Here is a 20,433-nt window from a genome sequence, read left to right on the forward strand (position 1 = left end):
CGAACATCAGCAGTACAAAATTTTCTTGAAGAAGAAGGAATATCTACATTACAGTAGCCCTCGAATTCCCCCGACATTAACATTATTGAACATGCTTGGGACATTCTCAAAACACGCATCAAGAAGCGAAACAATCCCCCTATTACACTTCGAGAACTTAAAGATGTTGATCGTGAAGAGTGGGATAGAATTCCGCAAGCCCAGCTCGACCAGTTAATCGGCAGCATTCCAAATCGCCTACAGGCTTGAATACAGGGCAATGGAGGAAATACTTATTATTAGTTTTATCAAAAATAATTTTTTTCTATACTAATTTATTTTTAAATGTAAGTTCTACATTGTAAGTTTTTCACTCCAAGAAAATAAATATTTTTTGCGCATATCGTTTATCTGGTTTTGAGATTTATTTAGTATTGTTGAGAATTGAAACAAAATGATGTTTAACTATTCAGAAGATTTTATATATAAAAATCAATAAAAAGATGAAATATTCCAATATTCCAAACTTTTGGACATATGTGTATATATATATATATATATATATATATATATATATATATATATAGTAAAAAAAAATACTTTTGGATCGTGTTACGTACAATATTTTTTCTGTAGCCGTTTTGTATGTTATTAATAACACAATTATAACAATTATTTACATTGCTTTTGTTAGGAATATTAACAGAAGTCGCAGTATTGAAATTAGTGTTAGACGTGTCAGTACTTTTACTATTTTTTGAGTTATTAACTTGGTTGCGGCCATTTTTAATCTGTAAAGCTATGTGCATTTTATTTCTTAAAGAATTTTCTACGTATCCCTCTGCTACATTGATTAATTTCCATCCTCCATGTCTTTTTAAGTTGGTTATAGTACCATCACTATCAGCCAGTAAAATTGCTGAGCTCCTTGCAGACGATTTTTCCAATAGTGTGAATACCAAGAGGTTGTATAGTACACCTTTTTGTAATATACAAATAATCTACGAGGCTGTGTGTTTGCTTGCCGTAATGACAAATATTTTCTGTATAAAGAAATGTTATTTTCTCCAATAACCACAAAGGTTCTTTCCATGTTTGTTTTAGAATTAGGAATTTTAATCACTAACATGCTTATCTTATCTTCTATATAATCTAAACCCATTTTCCAAAAAAAAAAACTCACGACGACAAGCGCCTGCCAAACCAATTATTAATGCAACCTAAAATTTACAAAAAAAAAATAAAAAAGAGAAATTAGATTTAATTACTTTAATTATATAACCTTTTTCATTAAGTAGATCTCATATTCAGCTTTTGATAAAAATTTATCTATTTCTTCTTTATTCAATACTTTCGATTTTTTTGGTTTGTAGCCGATGGATTTTCTTTTAAGGAAAGCAATAACTTTTGGATAGGGGCTTATATCTATATTATTTTTAATGTTAAGTGTGGACTTAAGCATCGAGTAATTGCTCCAAAGGCTTTATAGCTTCAAGATATTAGATTTTTCCATTAGATATGCAAGAATGACTTCTTCATTTATAGTATGTACATTTTTATCATTGCTTCATTTTTGAAATAAATCGTAGACCAATCCATACCTCTTTCTTGACTTTACCGGCAATAATTCATAACAGTTTCCCTAATCTCGTTAGGAATGATTTCGGCTTACTTTCACTGCTGATTTCCATTTCTTGAAATTGAAAAACGAAAAACTGAGCGAAAACACGCGAATCTTAAATGACAAGCGTTGTCGTAATATAATACAAAGTTGATGTTATTGTCAAAGCGGTTACCTAGCTACACAAAATCATCCCTAAAGTGAAAAAATTAGTCCCGAAAGTAGCTACTTTCGGTACGAGTTTTGAAAAATGGTACTTTCGAAAGTTTTATTTTCGGGACGGCTGCAGAAAAAAGTTAATATTCTCATCCTTTGATTATTTTACATTACAATTTTCCTTCCTTCGTACTTTTTTATAAAATTGTTCGTTTTATAGTATTTTCCTACTGGTTTTCTAGTGTAATGTTTGGTCATTTAGTCAGTTTAAATGTATAATTATACAGTTCTTCCGACCGATGAATAACCGTGCGTCATACTCATATCTAAAACAAATGTTAACAAATTCTCCATTTAACGTTTGATAGAAAAGTATGTTACAGGGTAAATATATGTTTTAATTACCATATATGAATAACGCATAGATACCTATACATGCATTTAAAGAATGATTTTATTAATAAGAAATGTAAATAATAGTCAAATAAAGAAAAAGATATAAACAGCAAATTTAATAGAGTATCAATAGAGAATCAAGAAAACTTGAATAAAAGTATTCAAGTTTTCTTCTTTTGATAGTCAATATTATTTCAGCTTCATTTCCTATTCTTCTAATAACTTCTGCGTTTGACATTCTTTGAGTCCATGATATTCGTAGGATTCTTCTGTAACACCAAAATTCAAAGGCGGCCAACTTATTTAGATGCACTTGTTTTAATGGTAATTCTTCCAAACCATAAAGAAGAGTAGTGAATACGTAACACCGAAGCATTCTTAGGCGTAGTCCTAACCTTATATCTCGACAACAAAGAAACTTTTTAAGTTTAACGAATGATGCACATGCTATTCCAATACGTGTCTTAATTTCTTTGGTTTTGTTTACATTTGATGTTATCCATGTTCCGAAGTATTTTTAGGGATCTACACTCTCAATTACAGTATCTTCAACAATAAATTGGATGTTTGCATCTGCTGATTTGAGAGCGCTTCTTTAAATACCTCTTCACTGTATACATTGAAGAATAGTGGTGATATCACACAACCCTGACGGACTCCTCTCTGTATTTTGATATCTCGGGTGTTCTGGTTCTCAACCCTTACCTTGGCAGTTTGATTCTAATATAGATTAGATATAATTTTCATATCATGACTGTCTATATTTTTGCTTTTTAATATTTCTACAAGCTTTTTATGTTGAACCTTATCAAATGCCTTTTCAAAACATAAGTACACATCCTGATTCATATCCATGCATCTCTGGGCCAGCACATTTAAGCCAAACAAAGAATCTCTTGTGCCCATACCATTTCTAAAGCCAAATTGTGTGTCACTAATTTCATATTCAAGAGTTTTAACAATTCGGCTGTATATTATTTTCAAAAATGTTTAAGTGTGTGACTCATTAAAGCTATTGTTCTGTGATCTGAGCAGGATATTGCACTAGACTTTTTGGATATTGCCACAAAGGTCGATTGCAACCATTGTCTGGCGATTTTGTAAGTCTGATTAAACAGTTTAACCATTATATCAATAACAACTTCATCAATGAGTTTTAATAATTCGACGGGCACATCATCTGGTCCGGTAGCTTTGCCCTCTTTTGTGTTTTTGATAAGACCTTCTTCTTCTTCAGTGCCTTATCCGGTCCGGATGTTGGCGATCATCAAGGCTATCATGGTTTTGTTGACTGCTCTGCGAAACAGCTCCGCTGAGGTCATCCCAAACCATTGTCGGAGATTTTTCAACCACGAGATACGACGGCGTCCCGGTCCTCTTCTGCCAAATACTTTTCCCTGCATAACAAGTTGAAGAATTCGATATTTTTCTTCGTTCCGCATCACGTGGCCGAGGTACTCAAGCTTACGTTGTTTAATTAAATTAAGCACTTCTTTTTCTTTTGTCATGCGCTGTAGGACCTCAACGTTGGTGACATGGTCCACATAAGATATTTTTAGTATCCTTCTGTATATCCACATCTCGAAGGCTTCGATTCGTTTTTCAGTGGCTTGCGTCAGTGTCCAGGCTTCAACTCCATATAGTAACACTGGAAGAACGTAGCACCTCACTATCCGCATCTTGGTTCCCAAACTGAGATCACTGCAGCACAGCAAGGATCTCAACTTAATAAATGTAGACCGTGCCATTTCAATTCTGGATCTAATCTCTTGAGCGTAGTCCCATTGTACGTTGAGGGTAGTTCCGAGGTAATTGAATCTGTCGACTCTCTGAATCTCTTCGCTACCTGCCATTAGTGCCCCGGGATCTAAATTTGTACGGCTGACAACCATGAATTTAGTTTTCTTAATATTAAGGTTCAGTCCGTATGATACGCTCACAGTTCGCACTCGGTCTAGTAAGGCCTGCAGATCGTTTAGGCTGGTTGCTAGTAACACAGTGTCATCGGCGTAGCGGATATTATTGATGTATTCACCGTTCACTCGGATTCCCATGTCTAGGTTTGTGAGGGCTTCATTAAAAATCTCCTCAGAGTATATATTGAAAAGAGTCGGCGATAGCACACATCCTTGCCTTACTCCTCGCATGATCTTCACTTGGTCGGTCAGTTGGTCTTCGACCTTGACTTGAGCACGCTGGTTCCAGTATAAATTCATGATGATCCGAATGTCCTTCTCATCCAATCCTACTCTTTGTAGTGCGGTGACCATCTTCTGGTGCTGACAACGGTCAAATGCCTTGGCGTAGTCAATAAAACAAATATAGACATCACAACTGACATCGCGGCATCTCTGAAGTAGGACTTGTAAGGTGAAAAGTGCTTCACGTGTACCCATAGAATTGCGGAATCCGAATTGCATTTCACCGACATTTTCTTCGCATTTCTTGTAAATTCTGGCATGTATGATTTTAAAAAAAAATTTAAGTGCATGACTCATAAGACTGATAGTTCGGAAATCTTCGCACGTTTTCGCAGATCGTTTTTTTGGTAGCGTTACAAATGTTGACAATAGCCATTCATCTGGGATATTACCTGAATCGTATATGGCGTTGAACAGTTCAGTTAACTCCTTTGTGCTCACTTCACTCATCACCTTCATAAGTTGAACGGGTATTTCGTCCGGACCTGTAGCCTTACCATTCTTAGACTGTTTTAAAGCAGCTTTATTGATAAGACCACTTATCTTTTATTAAATATTGCATGTATAACATTTATAAGTTCTACTAACAAGTAAATGGCGCCCCAATGAGCTCCACACTTTCTCCAGTAATTATCAATATCTTCATAAAAAACTTCGAGACCCGAGCAATATCCTCATCAATGCTCAAATCCATCTGAATAGTATAGATACTAGCATCCAGTTAAGGATGGAGATGGAAACTGATTTATCCTTACCGTTGCTTAACGTCCTTATAAAAAAAGCCAATACCAGGATTTCCATTATTCTGTTTACCGAAAACACAACCATACCAACTGCTACTTGCATGCCAGCTCCCATTATTCATTTCGACAAATTAATTCTTTCATTATTACTCCTGTTTTCAGATGAATGTGCCTTTTCGATGATTCAAGTAGTTTCACATAACTTTCTTTTCTAAAACAAGCCCTCGTTCAATACGGTTACCGTGAAAATCATACCAATGGGAGCGCATCCACAGGCATATATCTCCTGTTCAATCGCAGTCCAAATAATCGGATCCTCATCATACGAAAGCTTTTTCCTTATATTAAAGTCTGACAAAATCGCTAATATTTGTTAAACAAAAGAAATAAAAACAATATTTACCCCTTATCAAAAACTTGCATCTCTTGTCCAATCCGTTAAAGACAACATCCCGTACGAACAACGAAACTTCAATGAAGACTTCAATTTTCCTCTGTCCTATCCTTTCCTTGGGCAAATGTCTACTTGAAAATGTAATTTAAGGCTGTATCTGTATACCACATAGTCATAAATCATCATCCATTCGATATCCGTGATTTCATTTATAATAGTACTATGTCCTGACAGAACAGTTACATTGCTCAGGTTTTCTGACAGTCTATCTAATCCCATTCTCACCTCCTTATTATAACTATGTGCAAAGGAGAGGTCCAGTAGGGCCTCTATGTTTCGAGGTATGTTTCGAACATTTGGACCACCCCCACTCATAAAAGAAGAAGAAGAAGAAAAAAAAAAAAAAGTAGGGCCTCTATAGCTGCCGATTGTGTGCCTCCATAGCCCGTGATTCCAAGGCAAGCAGATATTTGCACCTTCCTTAGTTTGAGGATGGCACTTTTTTGCGGCACCTTTGGCCAGTATAACACTGATACATATGTAATTGTTGGTTTTACCACGATGTTATAAATCCAATATAACAAGTTTGGTTTTAACTCCACATTTTTCCATGAATGCGTTTGGCTTCTATTAATGTAGTTAGCGCTCTCTTGGTTATTCGTACTCGAAGTAAGCCTCGAGTCTAATATTACCCAAAGATACTTTATTTCACCCACCACATTTAGATAAGTACTACTTAGACTTAGGGGACCAAATCCCCTAACTTCCTCCTTCTGGTAAATTTCATGTGTTTTGGGCGCGTATGTTGAACCCTATATTTAAAGTCTATTCTGTAACTTAAGCCAGAGCCTGTTACATTATATCTCTGATTGTGCCATTAAATTTGCGCCGTAAGCAAACATATCGGGTAGGCCGTAGGAGTTGTCGTTAAATATTCCTTCTATATTGAGAAATGAAATTCCACATCACCTCTTACGCATATTGTCCCTGATATATCGCACTTTCAACCAATACACTATCTCGAATGTGTCTGTCGAGCAGTTTTTCTAGTCTTCAATACGAATGACATTAGACTTATAGACCTCGGTTACTTTTTCTCTTCTGTTTTGCCAGACTTGAGTATAAAAGCCACCGTTAAGAGAATCGATGCTTTTGGTATGTATTCCAGTCCTGAGCAGCCGGTGATTTATATGGCTCAAATACGTTTATTGTCATAGCATATCTTAAACAAACCTTAATAAAATCATCTAAGCATATCATAATATAATATAGAAGTCGTACGATCCAATGAAAACCAGCGTGAATGCAAAAAACCAGACTCTAAAACCTTCAACCAGCTAGTGGAAAGAAGAATTAAATTTAAGATGGATAGTGACTCAACAGAGTGACTCAACAGACAAGGAGAAAAAAATAAAAATGGAAAAGAAAGAGATTATTTCGAAATTAGCAAGAGGACAACTAGAACACTAATAAAACAGAAAAAAGATGAAAATATTGACAAACTATTGGAATTGATGAATGAAATGGGAAATTAAATGAAAGAAATGCGAAAGGAGTTGAAAGATTTGCGATATGAAATTAATCAAATAAGACAGGAACACCAATTTATGAAAGACGAATTGAAAGCGTAAAGAATGAAAACGAGTTGATGAAACAAGAAGTAAGCAGCTTGAAGCAGAATGTGGAGAGAATAGAAAGAGAAAAGAAAGAAAACAAGGTTTCCAAATGCAGAGAGCAAATCCAAAAATATTAACAAATAATATAACCAATTTTCTTGCAGAAATATAAATTCAGGTAAAAGCAGCGAGAAAGATTATATAAGCTGAAGTTTGATAATGCTGAAGACGAAGAAAAAATCCTGCAAAATAAATCCAAACTGCAAAAAATTAGGGACCAACGCATACCTATATCCCTATATATTAATCACGACCTAACCGCATTAGAAAGAGAAATGCGGAAAGAAATAAGACAAAGGGCAAATTAAGGAAAAATGAAAGGGAATTTAGTGAGAATTGGATTCAACAAACTAACTATAGGAAAGGAAGAATGGAAATGGAACAGAAATGAAGGAAAACTAGAAATAACAAAAAACTAATCGTAAATGATAGATTGACAATGAATAAGGAAAAAAGTACAGAAAATAATAATGGACAGGAAAGGGAAGTGCAAAAAAACAAGAAACAAAAACAAGGAGAGTAGAAAAAAAATATGGAAGTTGGGAACCTGAAATATTAGAAGTATACAAGGCAATTAAAAAGAACTAGAGATGGAATTTGAAGAAACAGGGCTATGTATACTGACAATAACTGAAACTAAGAAAAAAGGATAAGGAATGGTAAACAATGATTAACAGAACAAATGAATTGGGAAGCCTGGTTAGAGAGAAGACTATCAGTTGAGATGAAAGACAAAAGCAAGAGGTATTAGGAAATATAGAGGAACAGCACGAAACAATAATGGCATAAGAATGCTATACTTCTGTGTGATGCATAATTTAGTAATAACTAATACATATTTGAACACAAAAATATGATAAATATACATAAGAGAAGTTAAAAGTAGAGAAGAGAAATCGATAATTGATTACATGATAGTAGAAAAAAATAACAGGAGCAACGTAATAGATACAAAAGTTAGAAGGGGCCCAGAAATAGGAAATGACCACTATTTAGTATTAATGCAAATAAAACAAAATAATTCAGATGATAATAATATTAACAAACTGCAAGAAAAGAAACAAGAATATGAAACTATGTATTAGGTACCAGATGACCATAAATCAAAAGCTAGGAAATACTAAAGAAAAGATAGTGGGTCGAAACGTAGATTGTAGTTCCACAACAGCTGTGGAACTATTTCAAAGAGATTATAATAAATACAACGACAGGAGTATGTGGAACAAGTAAGAAGAGCAATAAAAGAAAGCAACCTGCATGGTGGAATAAAGAAATAAAACAACAAATTAACAGAAAGAAAATTGCTTCGAAAATATACTTAGAAAATAAAACACCAGAAAGCTATGAAGAATATAAAAAATATGCAGTTTTAAAATCAATAAGAAAAGAAAAAATGCAAAACAAAAAACGTAAAGAATAAAAGTAGCGATCTTCTCACAGAAGAAAGTGAAATAATGAAAAGATGGAGAGAATATTTCTAAGAGATACTACACACACACTGCTACCAAGAAGAAAACAACCTGTTGAACCAAAGAATAGAAGATGATAATGTAGATCCAATAAACATAAATGAGCTGCAAGAAGCTATTGCAGAAATAAAAACAGAAAGGCACTAGGGTATGACAGAATGACAGGTGAAATGATGAAAAAAATGGGACAAAATGCAACAGAGTTATTACTAAAGATATTTAATGCCATATGGAGAGAAGAACAGATACCAATTGACTGGCAGAAAGCTCAGATAGTACCGATCTATAAAAAGGGTAATAGACCAGATTGCAACAACTACAGACGAATAACACTCTTAAGTACTGCCATGAAAATATACGAAAAAATATTGAACAAAATAATCGAAAAAATTTACATCACACTTAAGGAATCATAAAGCGGATTCAGAAAAAGCAGAAACTCTCATGATCATACATTTACCATCAAAAAAAAAATGATAGAAAAATATCAGCAACTGTAAAAAAGGACGAATCTGGCGTATACAGACCTTGAAAAGGCCTTTGACACGGGACCAAGGCAAAAATTATGGGAAATATTAGAAAAGAGAGGTATTAGTAACAAAATTATAAAGGTAATTAAGAACATTTACAGCAGCAATATCAACTATCAGTTATCAGTCAAAACAGAACATCAAAAACATTTACTACAAACGAGAGTCTGAAACAAAGAGGAGGATTAAGTCTAACGCTATTTATAATATTCATAGATGAGATAATTAAGGAATGTAACGTAAAAGTGAAAAAAAAATATGCATTTGGGTTATAGAAATTTAAGAAGAGTAGACATTTCAGAAGGAGCATTCGCCGACGACGTCGTCATATTGGCCTAAAATATGAAACATTTACAAAGAAATATGGAATGAAGTAATAAAAAATTTGGAATGACAATTAATAAAAATAAAACAAAAGTTATGGTGGGAGAAAATAAAGAAGAAGAAAAGATACATTTAAAAATAGAAGAAGTAAATATAGAACAAGCACGAACTTTCGTACACCTACTTCGGAGTAGAATTAGAAAACAACGGAAGACAGGAACCAGATATTAATAATAGAATTCAGAAAACGATAAACATATACTATACAATGAACAATAAATTCATAAACATGACTAAAGTTATAAGAAAAATAAAAATTAATGTGTTCAAGTCAAATAGTCCTATATTAACCTTTAGTTACGAGTCGTGGGCGACAGAATGACAAAAGAGTAAAATACAGGCAGTAGTAATGAAAAATCTGAGGTCGAGGAGTTACCAAAAGAGATAGACTACGGAACACTCAACACTCAAATAAGAGAAGATTTGCTAATAGAGACAACATTAGGATATATAGAAACAAGGCAACTTAATTGGTGCGTTGGTGGGGTCATCTTCAGATAATGGAGAATACAAAACCGCTGAAAGAAATTTGGCAGGCAAAAACCCAAAGAAGAAAGAAGAAAGGTAGACCACGACAAACATAGGATAGAACAATGGGAAACATTATCGAAACAAGGGAAACAACATAGACAGAAGCAAGGACGCTAGCCATAATTAAGAAGGAGTGGGTTAAATTTATGCATAATGCAAATTTACAATAAAATATAGTTAATAGTTATATATATATATATATATATATATATATATATATATATATATATATATACATATTTATACTTTATTTATTTATTGAGTAGACAGAACGTTGCAATAAGTAAATAATTAATAAAAAAAATATTTTGTTTAATATTTTTAAATATTTTTAGCAACTCATAAGATTTAACAGAATCTGTCATAGCGATGCAAATAAAAAATATTTTACAACGATACTGTTAATAAAACCAAAATAAAGGAATTCTATTTCCCCTTCAATAAAAGCTGCAAGCTTTTAAGTTAGCGAATCAACCCTTGCTACCTCTAAATGTCTGCGCACGTGGCGTGAAATAAAAGATTATAGTTTTCTACATGACCGTCGGTATTACCTTCTTAAAAAGGGAATAGAAAAATACCCTAAATAGTCATTTAATTTTAGTTGATCAAATTGATAAAAAGTGTTTCGTGGAAATACTACTTAATCGTTTAGTATGGGAATGGAGCCATGATGATTGTAAAAAATGGGGTGATATAATATAGTTTACTTTACTTAAGGGGAAAGGTATTATCATGCTTCTTCTCTTAGTTTTCTTTTCACTATACATATATGAAATTGTGTTTTCTTTCTCATATATTATTTTCTGCCTTATTATTGTATGGATTCACTTGTGCTCGTTTTAACCTTTATTTCTGACTTCCCTTTTTTGATTCATGTGGTTCAGTATCCTGTCATCTACCCTTATTTTCGTGCTCTCGTTACTTCACTGAATCTTGTTTTCTGAACTGTTTTTTTTTTTTTCAATTTAGTAATCTTTTTTAATCTCAATTTTATCTTTTTAATCTATCTTATCTAACACTAACATACGCCTCGGCTGCATGGGACACACTTGCAAATCGAACAGAAACAAAATACAAATAGTCCAGAACCATATGGCCTGAATATACCTAAGTACGTTCCACTAAGGTACGTGTGTAGGGACTTAGAATAAAACAGAATCCTGAGAACAATGAACGAAAAAGTACAGGTAATTTTCAACGATCTCAGGAACCATCCTAGTAGACTATTAAGAGAGTTGACAGACTATGACGAAACCAAAGGACAGTAGGTACATAAGTGGCCAGACAGCAGCTAGCTGGATATAGAGAAGACTCATAAGAACAATGAAGAAATGATAGCCATGCAGTAGTCGAATAAACGCAGTAGTAGAAGGCCAAAAAATACCCTATCCTAATATTTTATTTCTTTTATTTAGTTATTTTTAATACTTATAACCTTCTGTTACAGCAGCCATGCAGCACCAATGCAATACAAAAAAGTAGGGTGAATGCTGATCAGCAGCGCAGGCAGAAAAGCTGTTCAGCTATAAGCAGCCTTTAGGTAGGTCAAAACGACCAAGTTCTCGGAACTTGAGCATCGAGGTCACGTACCGACAAACGTGGGCTTGATGGCTAGATACTTCGGGCGCTCAGTCGACTAGAGAACAAAATTAATTCGGCGGCTGAGTGACCGCGCACACACAATCCGGGCGGGAAGTCACCGTCTTAGGTCGGTGACTCGCTGTCCGGAACACACATTTTGGGATCCAAGTCCAAAGTCATGTAAAAATTCACTTCAGTCATTCATAGGGAGACAAGCTATTCTAGCTACCCCTAAAATCAGGTGGCTTAACCACATAAAGTAAAATAGAGGATGTCACATTACCCAGGCCATCTAAAGTAACTTTCTTCGGGCATGTTGGTCCCACTGTTACATTTGAACACACATGCCACTCGGATCTAGGGTTCTACAAAAATTGTTGTGTGTGTACTGAGTCATCTGCGTAACATATTGGGTTTAATATACTCATTACAAAAAATACCATCATCTTTTTCATTTTTTATTTATTTTATCACATCATCCAATATAAAGTTAAATCTTGCGTACTTAATGCGTCTCCCTGCCTCACTTCAGTTGTTATTTCGATGGGTTCTGTTACTTCTACCTGAATCTTTATTTAAGTTTTATTTTTTATCTATATTTATATTTTCTGGTAGTACATATATACGTACATATTTTTCAATCTTCGCATTAATATCTTTCATGATGGAGATAGGATTTTTTTTCAATATCTTCAAAATATATAGAGATTAAAATATAATAGTTCCAGTAACTGCTTTCTTTTTGTTTTCTGTCTGTTTTTATTTCAAATCTTCTGTACTCAATAAATCAACTCCGTTTGTAATCTAATTATATTCCTTTCCTATAGTGATATATTATCAATCACCCTAGTAAACTCAAGGCAGCATACCAAGCCTGACTTAACTTTAAGTCAAGCCAAGTCAGTCCGAGTTGTTTAGCTTGGTTGATTTTTTGACCCATTCGGCGCTTCAAATCAGAGATTCCTCGCGAATTATTAATTGTCAAGGTACCAAATAGTGGCCTTTCGGGGTCACTTAACAACGAGGACTTAACAACCAGTTTTATTTCACATATGGAACGTTTTCCCATATAGTTTATTATAAACTCGCACGCCGAAAGATGTCAAATAATAATTATTAAGAAGCCTAAATATGCAAGTCAAGATATTAAAACAAAGAAAATAGCCCCAAATATCGTGTCTTAGAGAACTAAAAAAAACGAAAAGATTTTAGCTCTGGAAATGTAGTTCATAACATAAAAAACTCTGATGGTCCTCAATTGAAGTGAAGATACCTGGAGAAATTGTTTAAACCACATTACTATTTTGATATCAAAATATTAATTAAAACGAATATTTAATGTAGCTCTATTTATATTTTATTAGTTTTAGTTAACAAGCATCCTAATAAGGCCATTGATATTATACTTTTCTCAACAAATATTTTTTCTTCTCTAAGTTTTTTTAGTCCCTTCCGAATTTGAAACGCTCATGTGTTTTATGTTCCATTTTTTTCAACTGGAGAACAAGCGCTATATTATCCGTCTTATGAAAATGTATGTGTTTAAATTATTCGTATGCGTTTATAAACTTGCGGTTTATTGAATTAGTCTGGTCCAAACCAAATGAGCAACCACGAAAAGGCGACCTTATACCTAAGCACCTTTTGTTCAGTCAAATCAACGCACTAAAGAAGTATTTATAGGTTGTCAATTGTCACGTCATCCCCTCTATTGTTTGTCAGCGACGGCAGCCCATGTGCGGTCGGTCGGGTCGCTTCTCCTCGCCGGTCGCACTTTTCTACTTCAACTTGCTTTTTATGCGAATGAACCAACAGTGTAAAGTCACGCTACGAGCGTGGTAGTAGTCATCCGATAAACACAAACCGGCATATCGGCACGGTTGCTCTACTTTAGACGTGGCATAGCTGTCTCTGTGACAGAGAGTGACGTCCCACACTGGCCGAAGGTGTTATTTGTTCTTCTATACTCTTCCAGACCTCAGTGCTCGTAATCCCGCCGATCTCGAGATCGAAAAACCCGGCCTGATTTGACGCGCGGCCCCGTCTGCTAATGATGTTCATGTTCAATGAGCAGCGGGTGGGGAAGGGATAAAGGGGGTGGTTAACTCTATTGATTTTTAGGGTGACACTACTGTCAACTCCCGCCGACTTTCGTGTTTCGCGGAGGAAAAAAAATCTACACACGGGGATACTTTTTTCAAAATTAAGTTCAACTCTTCGATGGCTAATCTTGCGTTTAGAAATTTGCGAGAGTTTCCAACACTTTTGGAAGTTTTCTTTCATAAATATTTTGTGATTGTGGTTGTGTTTTGAATTTGAAAACCGGTGGTGGTATGTGTCGTTCGTCGGGTGTTCACGGCTCGAATAGCGCTGATGTTCGTCTCATCAGCATTGTTCTGTGAAAATGGCAGCAATTGGAGGATTTTCGCAGGATCATTTTTGCAGGAGACCTAAGAAGAAGTTCAGTTGACGCTTTTGCCATTGCTCCCTTACTAGAAAAAGCTTACGGCAAAGCCGAACAAGGTGGGCATTTACACTTTTTCATATTATTTCTTATTCATAAAAATAACAACGAACTAAAGAGTAACACCCGCGTTGTTACGATTTCTGGGAAATACGTATCTATTCTATTATAATATAAATAAAAAAAAAATGCGTTAGATTAGACCACGCTACTTGTCAAATATGACATTCATTTATGATTCTAACCTATACTTCCACGAGCATTTCATTTATAAAAAATCTCTTCCTTTCGAAAGCAAATCCTGTAGAATGTATAAAATAACGTAAAAAGCATTTTCTTTAATACAAATATAAATATCTGAATATATTCTAAACGTAAATCTAAAATACGGCCGGCGAAACAATTGTCTGTGTAGGTTCTTTGTAAGTAAACATCTCACAAATGGCGGCCTGTAAACATGCGCCTTCTACTGATTCTGTTTATTATACCTCGGATGGCGAATCTCGTGTAGATCTGGAGAAATTAAAGCGGTGTGTTAATACAGTTTTATTGATTAAAAAACCAACTGTTTGATATATAAAATGTGTAATCAGTGATATTTTATATGTGCAATTTATTATTCTCAAGAAAACCGGGAATATCGCGGGATTAGAAATATGTGGTGTTTTTCAACAATTAATAAACTGCACCCTAGTGATGAAAATGAATTGACAGAACTGATTTGGAAACTATGAAACAGGTTCGGGTACCCAGGAAATCAAAATGTAATTTTATTTATTATTTGCTTTAGAGGTTAAACTTTGCATAAACTAGGTAAACATAACCTTACTTTTTGGGTACACCTACTACATTTTAGTAGGTGGGCAATAATTAATCCAGGTACCTGCTAGGCAATAACCAGGCAGGTATCTATTTTTAGATTTGAAATTTCTGTATACCTTTTCTAATAGTGAGGTTTTAGTGAATACATTTATGCATAAATATTATCTACACAACACAAACTATTTTCACCTTTAAAATTTTACCATTTTTTTTTTATTTTTTCTTTTTTGTTATTTCGTTTCTATAGATGTTTAAAACTATTTTCTATAACTTCTATCTAACCTTTTACATTGCATTAAAAATTTTGTTCTTGATCTACTGAAAACATAACTTCAATCAATTTATACTACTGCAATTTTCTAAACATTTAGATGATGATTATTATAAAGCTTTTTGGACGTATTACCAAATAGTTAATAGCGGAAATGATGTTTCTTTTTTGTCTTTGAGTTAATTCATTATCAAAATCTAGAAAGAAAGGTTTTCAACAAGAGTATTGTGTTTACCAGTATTTTTGAGATACTTGCCAGTACTGTTGAATGAGAAGGAAATTTTATTTATCCAGAGCTAATTTAATTATCTCAAGTAATATTTTCCCTAGACTCTAATGATTAAATAATTATAATGTATTTATTTGTTACAACTTGCTCTAAGAAATTATTTTGTCAAAGGTATTTTACTTTTGACATACTTTTATTAGCATACAATTCATATTACTATTTGTTACAATATTCTACAAACTATGCTACAAACTCATTAGTTTAGCAATTTATTTACTTTTGTTTTTTTTAATTTTTTTCAAAATAAATGAAGTCTCTTTTAACTGTTGTCTGGATCTGTATGGAATATTGATTAATTTTGTCTCTGTAATCTTGTGTTCATTCTTCCATCTATTTTTCACATGCACAAGGTATTTTTTGATTACAATGTTTTTTGTTCATTCATGATTAGGTTTCATCTTTAGAAACATATCTTAAAGGATATTTTAAGTTCTAAATTTCAATGTTTACAAACTTTTCTTAATTTTATAACATTATGACTTACACCATTTTAAGCTTTATGTTCCTCATTCATATAATTTTTAATAAAAATGCCATGATTCATAAATGATTTTCTTTCATACAGTAGATGATCTTTTAAAAAACTATTATCTTTGTAAAACTTAATATCAGCATGAATAAAATATGTTATGTATAATAATTGACATGTTTTCAAACTTGATGTTGATATTTGAAGTTGGCATCTCAATTTGTATGTGCTGATTTATTAGTTTCTAATCCTATCCAATAATTTATCTAGAAAGAATTAATGATTTATTGTTTTATTTTTTCATCATCATTTCATTTCTATATTATTCATGTTTATTAAGAATATACAATACTTCTATTAACCCAGAAGACATCTTCAAGGATCCTAGAATCTTGTTTTCTGTTTTTGTCAAATTCTTGTACCGTAAGGGTTACAAGAAGATTGGTCATATCTAGTATAATTATTAACTTACTCAAATACTACTAGAATTGAATTTTTTAATGGCATACAGATTACTGGTAATATAATAAAATGATATTTCAACAAAATTCTTTTCCAATGTATAATATACTTTTTGACATTTGTGAAGAACTAAACATTTTAAGATAGGACATGACTCTATTCTCTGCAAGATTTGAACTTGTGACTTGTCACTTAAGAATCAAGTTCTTTCTACTAATCAATTACCAGTGAAGGCTGCTAAGAATCATTATCACGAAGTAATACAAATTTAAAGCACTTAAAGAAACAATCCATGATTAAAAAAATTTTTTCTTCAGAATTAGGAAGACTTAAATAAAAGAAAAAATTTTGCTCTAGAATATATTTTCTAGGACAAAAATGTGAAAACCAAGCAGGATTACTATGTGATAAAAAATGTTTGCCAAAAAACTAAGAAGCAGATAAATGATTAAACTTACATTTTTACATTTACTTAAGAACACAAGATCAATAAATAACAAATAAAGCCAAAATATATAAGGATTACTATTTCTAAAATTAATTCCATTCCAGTTAGCTACATTTCAATGTTTTGTAAACATTTATTAGCACCTGCTTGCCAAAACAGCTAAAGTTTAGTTTCATTTGTTCGTCCCCCTGGGTCTGGTGCTTCATGCTGCTAGTAGTTTCATAGGGCTACTTTTATTACCATAAGCATATACATTAGATTTGTTTAAGTTGCAGTAAGCAATACAGTCTATTTTCTGAATATACCACAATTTTTATATGAAAACCATCATGGAAACCATCATTTATGGAAAATCATCATTCATGGAAAATATACTCCTGCAATTTGTTCTCTCCAGATGTAACATTTTTGTATGCTACTGACAGTTGTTTCTGATCTGAAACCCAAAAGTAAGATTTAAAAAGAGATTGCATATTTTTAGTATCATTTAAATTGTAGTTGCAGAATTTCGAAAATTCTAGATTTAAAAGACAATTAGTGACCACTAATTTGATTATAAGACCAAAATATGACTGGTCAATTCTTTATTATTATAGTTATAGTGCATACTTAGCATGTTTATGTTAGATATATCAAGCTTTATTACTCTTCTGTATCCTTAAGTTATATTTACTAGTGTTTTTTTATGTCATTCTTTTGTGTTCTTTCTTTTTTCAACACTGCAACAAATTGGCATCAGTCATACTACATCTTCCATTTGTGTAACTTTCTGGCTCAGGTTTTAGTATTAACGACTTGTACTGGGGATCAAGACCAGGCTGTCTGATTTGGTAAGCCAATACCATAGCCACTGAGTATTGCTGCCACATCCTTCTATACAATTTTCTTCAAGATGTTTTTAAAAAGATGTTCAAATCTGTCAAAACTAATCATAAAATAAGGTTTTTATTTTTCAAATTAAGTATGTGATAAAAGAGTTTATTCTTTCAGTATTAACTCATATAATGTGAATTGGTCTCCAAAAATTTGCCATTGTTTCTAATTACAATTTTATTGATCTGATAATATATCCTATTAGGACCTAATTTGAAACTTAAAAACTTTTTTTTATTTTGTCATAAGTACTTAATTGGAATTTATTTGAAAATACAAGATAGTATAGTTTTTATACAGGACTGTTCAAATCAGAAAAAAAATATGAATATTGATATCTTCTTGTCAAATTAGAAAAAAATATGAATATAGATATCTTCTTGTGTTAGTTTTGTATAAGAATTTATAAAAATAATATGACCACCACTCTAAATTTCGACATACAGTACATATAATGCAAATGAGCAAGCACTAATGGTTTAAGCCAGAATTGCATGCCTCAATGGCAGAGAATGTGAGTTTACCATTACTTAGACCAGTAAAGGAAAAAAAATTGAAAAAATCTTATGGGTATATGAGGGATAGCTAATGACAAATCCTTGAAGACTAACAGCTGATTTTACTTTGTTTTTTTAACAATCATGAAAGATGAAAAAAAAAATAATTTTTTGTCTGTTATAAATTTTAGAGAAAAATGGTTCAAATAAAAGTTGTGGATCTTAAAGTTCTTTACTTTTCGAGTTTCTGAAGTAAAATACTTACATCAATTGACCTATCTTCGCAGTCGTTTGTTGTTAAATTTCTTTCGCTCATGGACTTGTTTACGCCGTGTTGCCATTCTAATCTGGGTCTTCCTCTTTTCCGGCGATCTATCGGTTGCCATTCTATTACTTTTTTGGGGAGTCTTGATGCTGGCATCCGTTGAACATGCCCTTTTTGCATAATGACATGTAATATAATTACTTGAAATTATAGCAATTAATGAGTTATGGATGTGTACTAAATTTCGGCTAAATTGGCCAAATAGTCTAAGTTATTCAATTTTTTGGGCACAGAGAGCAATTATTTAAACAACTGTACTGGTCCAAACAGTGACTCTGGAGGTATTTACCACATCGCAGTCAATTCTTTGAGGCTTCAGTTTTAACATTCATCAAAATTTTTAATAAAAAAACCGTTTGAAAAAGGACCAACTTTTATAATAACTTCGATACTGTTTATGTTTATATCCACGGTCTTTTAAGTAGGCTCACTGAAAAGATTGTTTAAAAAAAACAAGATCTAAAAAAAAAGAACCATCTATGACCAATCAGAACCAAGGTGGCAATTTTTTTTTCTTAAAATCATATTTCCATTGTTTATTAAGATTTGAAAAGATAAAGAAAAGAACAGCTGATCAGCCCTCTGAAAAAATTGAAATATCTCGTTTTTTATAATAGGCAGAAGCTTGATTTTTTTTTAACTTGCGGCAGCTCGATAAAATAATAGGAACTGTGCTGTTTTCATTTTCAGGAAAAATCAATAGTTAAATAAATTTTTCCATAAAAAAAAAATGAATTTTTACTATTATTTCCTAAGATTATAATAATTATTATTAATCTTCTTGTAAAGTACAAAAAGATTCGTTTCAAAATTTGTTTTAAAATCATTTATTTAGAGTGTAAAAACTTCTTAAAAAATAAGTCGTTTAAATTTTTAATTTAAATAAACTAGAGTATTAATTTATAATAAACAATATATATATATATATATATATATATATATATATATATATATATATATATATATATATATATATATATATATATTATATAAATAATAAGCATTAATTATTAAAATGTAAATATTTTTACTAGCTAATAGTACTTAAAATTCAATAATAACTTTTTATGGAAAAAATTAATTTATTTCTTTTTCCGAAATTTTACGATTTTTCCAGGAGGTGAAAGTATACTAATTCTCATTATTTTCTCGAGCTACCCCAGTTAAAAAAAATGATTATTCTGGTGGCCATAGAAGCAAGATGCAAATTTTTCCAGCTCGCGTCAATATGAAGTTCCATTAAAAAAAAAGGATCTCTGAAATTTTTCCCTCCACTTTAAAACGTGTCGGTATTTTACAAAAAGATTCGTTTCAAAATTAATTTATTTTTAAATTAATCATTTATTCAGATATTGTAAAAACATCTATCGTTTCATATTTTAAGTTAAATGAACACATTTGGAGTATTCATTTATAATTAGTACTAATATTCTATATTCAATAACTTTTTGATGGAAAAAATTTATTTATTTATTTTTTCGGGATTTTTAGAATTTTCCGGGAGGTGAAAGTAGACCAGTTCTTATTATTTTCTCGAGCTACCCCATTAAAAAAAATGATTGTTCTGCGTGCCATAGAAAGTGAGGTGCAAATTTTTCCAGCTCGCTTCAATTTGAAGTTTCATTCTACAAAAAAAAACAGCTCAGAAAGTTCTCCCTTACACTTTAACGTGGTGGTATTTTACGAGTACTATCACTTTAACGGGTTATAACTTTTTACATCTTCTCTGTATATGCCATCTATAAGTTGAGTCATAAAATCTAGATCTTCTCTTATAATCTGTTCATTTCAGCATCAATTTTCAGCTCATAATGTTAAAAAACAATGAAAATGTGATTTAATAAAGAAAAAA

At 32.3% G+C, this 20,433-nt stretch overlaps 1 protein-coding gene across 4 annotated transcripts in view; it reads left to right on the forward strand.

The window, feature by feature from the left end:
- Positions 1-14,399: 14,399 nt before the first annotated feature.
- LOC140452725 (LIM domain-binding protein 2-like) overlaps positions 14,400-20,433 on the forward strand; it is a 230,145-nt gene continuing 224,111 nt past the window's right edge. For 3 of the 4 annotated variants that reach the window (XM_072547049.1, XM_072547057.1, XM_072547052.1), the window contains exon 1: positions 14,401-14,889. In XM_072547049.1, the coding sequence (XP_072403150.1) occupies positions 14,856-14,889 (34 nt within the window). In that variant the 5' untranslated portion in view covers positions 14,401-14,855. Of the gene's footprint in view, positions 14,890-20,433 lie in introns of all 4 variants that reach the window. The other variant, XM_072547058.1, reaches the window with a different exon arrangement.

Source organism: Diabrotica undecimpunctata, chromosome 1 (assembly GCF_040954645.1).
Source record: "Diabrotica undecimpunctata isolate CICGRU chromosome 1, icDiaUnde3, whole genome shotgun sequence".
NCBI classification, from domain to species: Eukaryota; Metazoa; Arthropoda; class Insecta; order Coleoptera; family Chrysomelidae; genus Diabrotica; species Diabrotica undecimpunctata.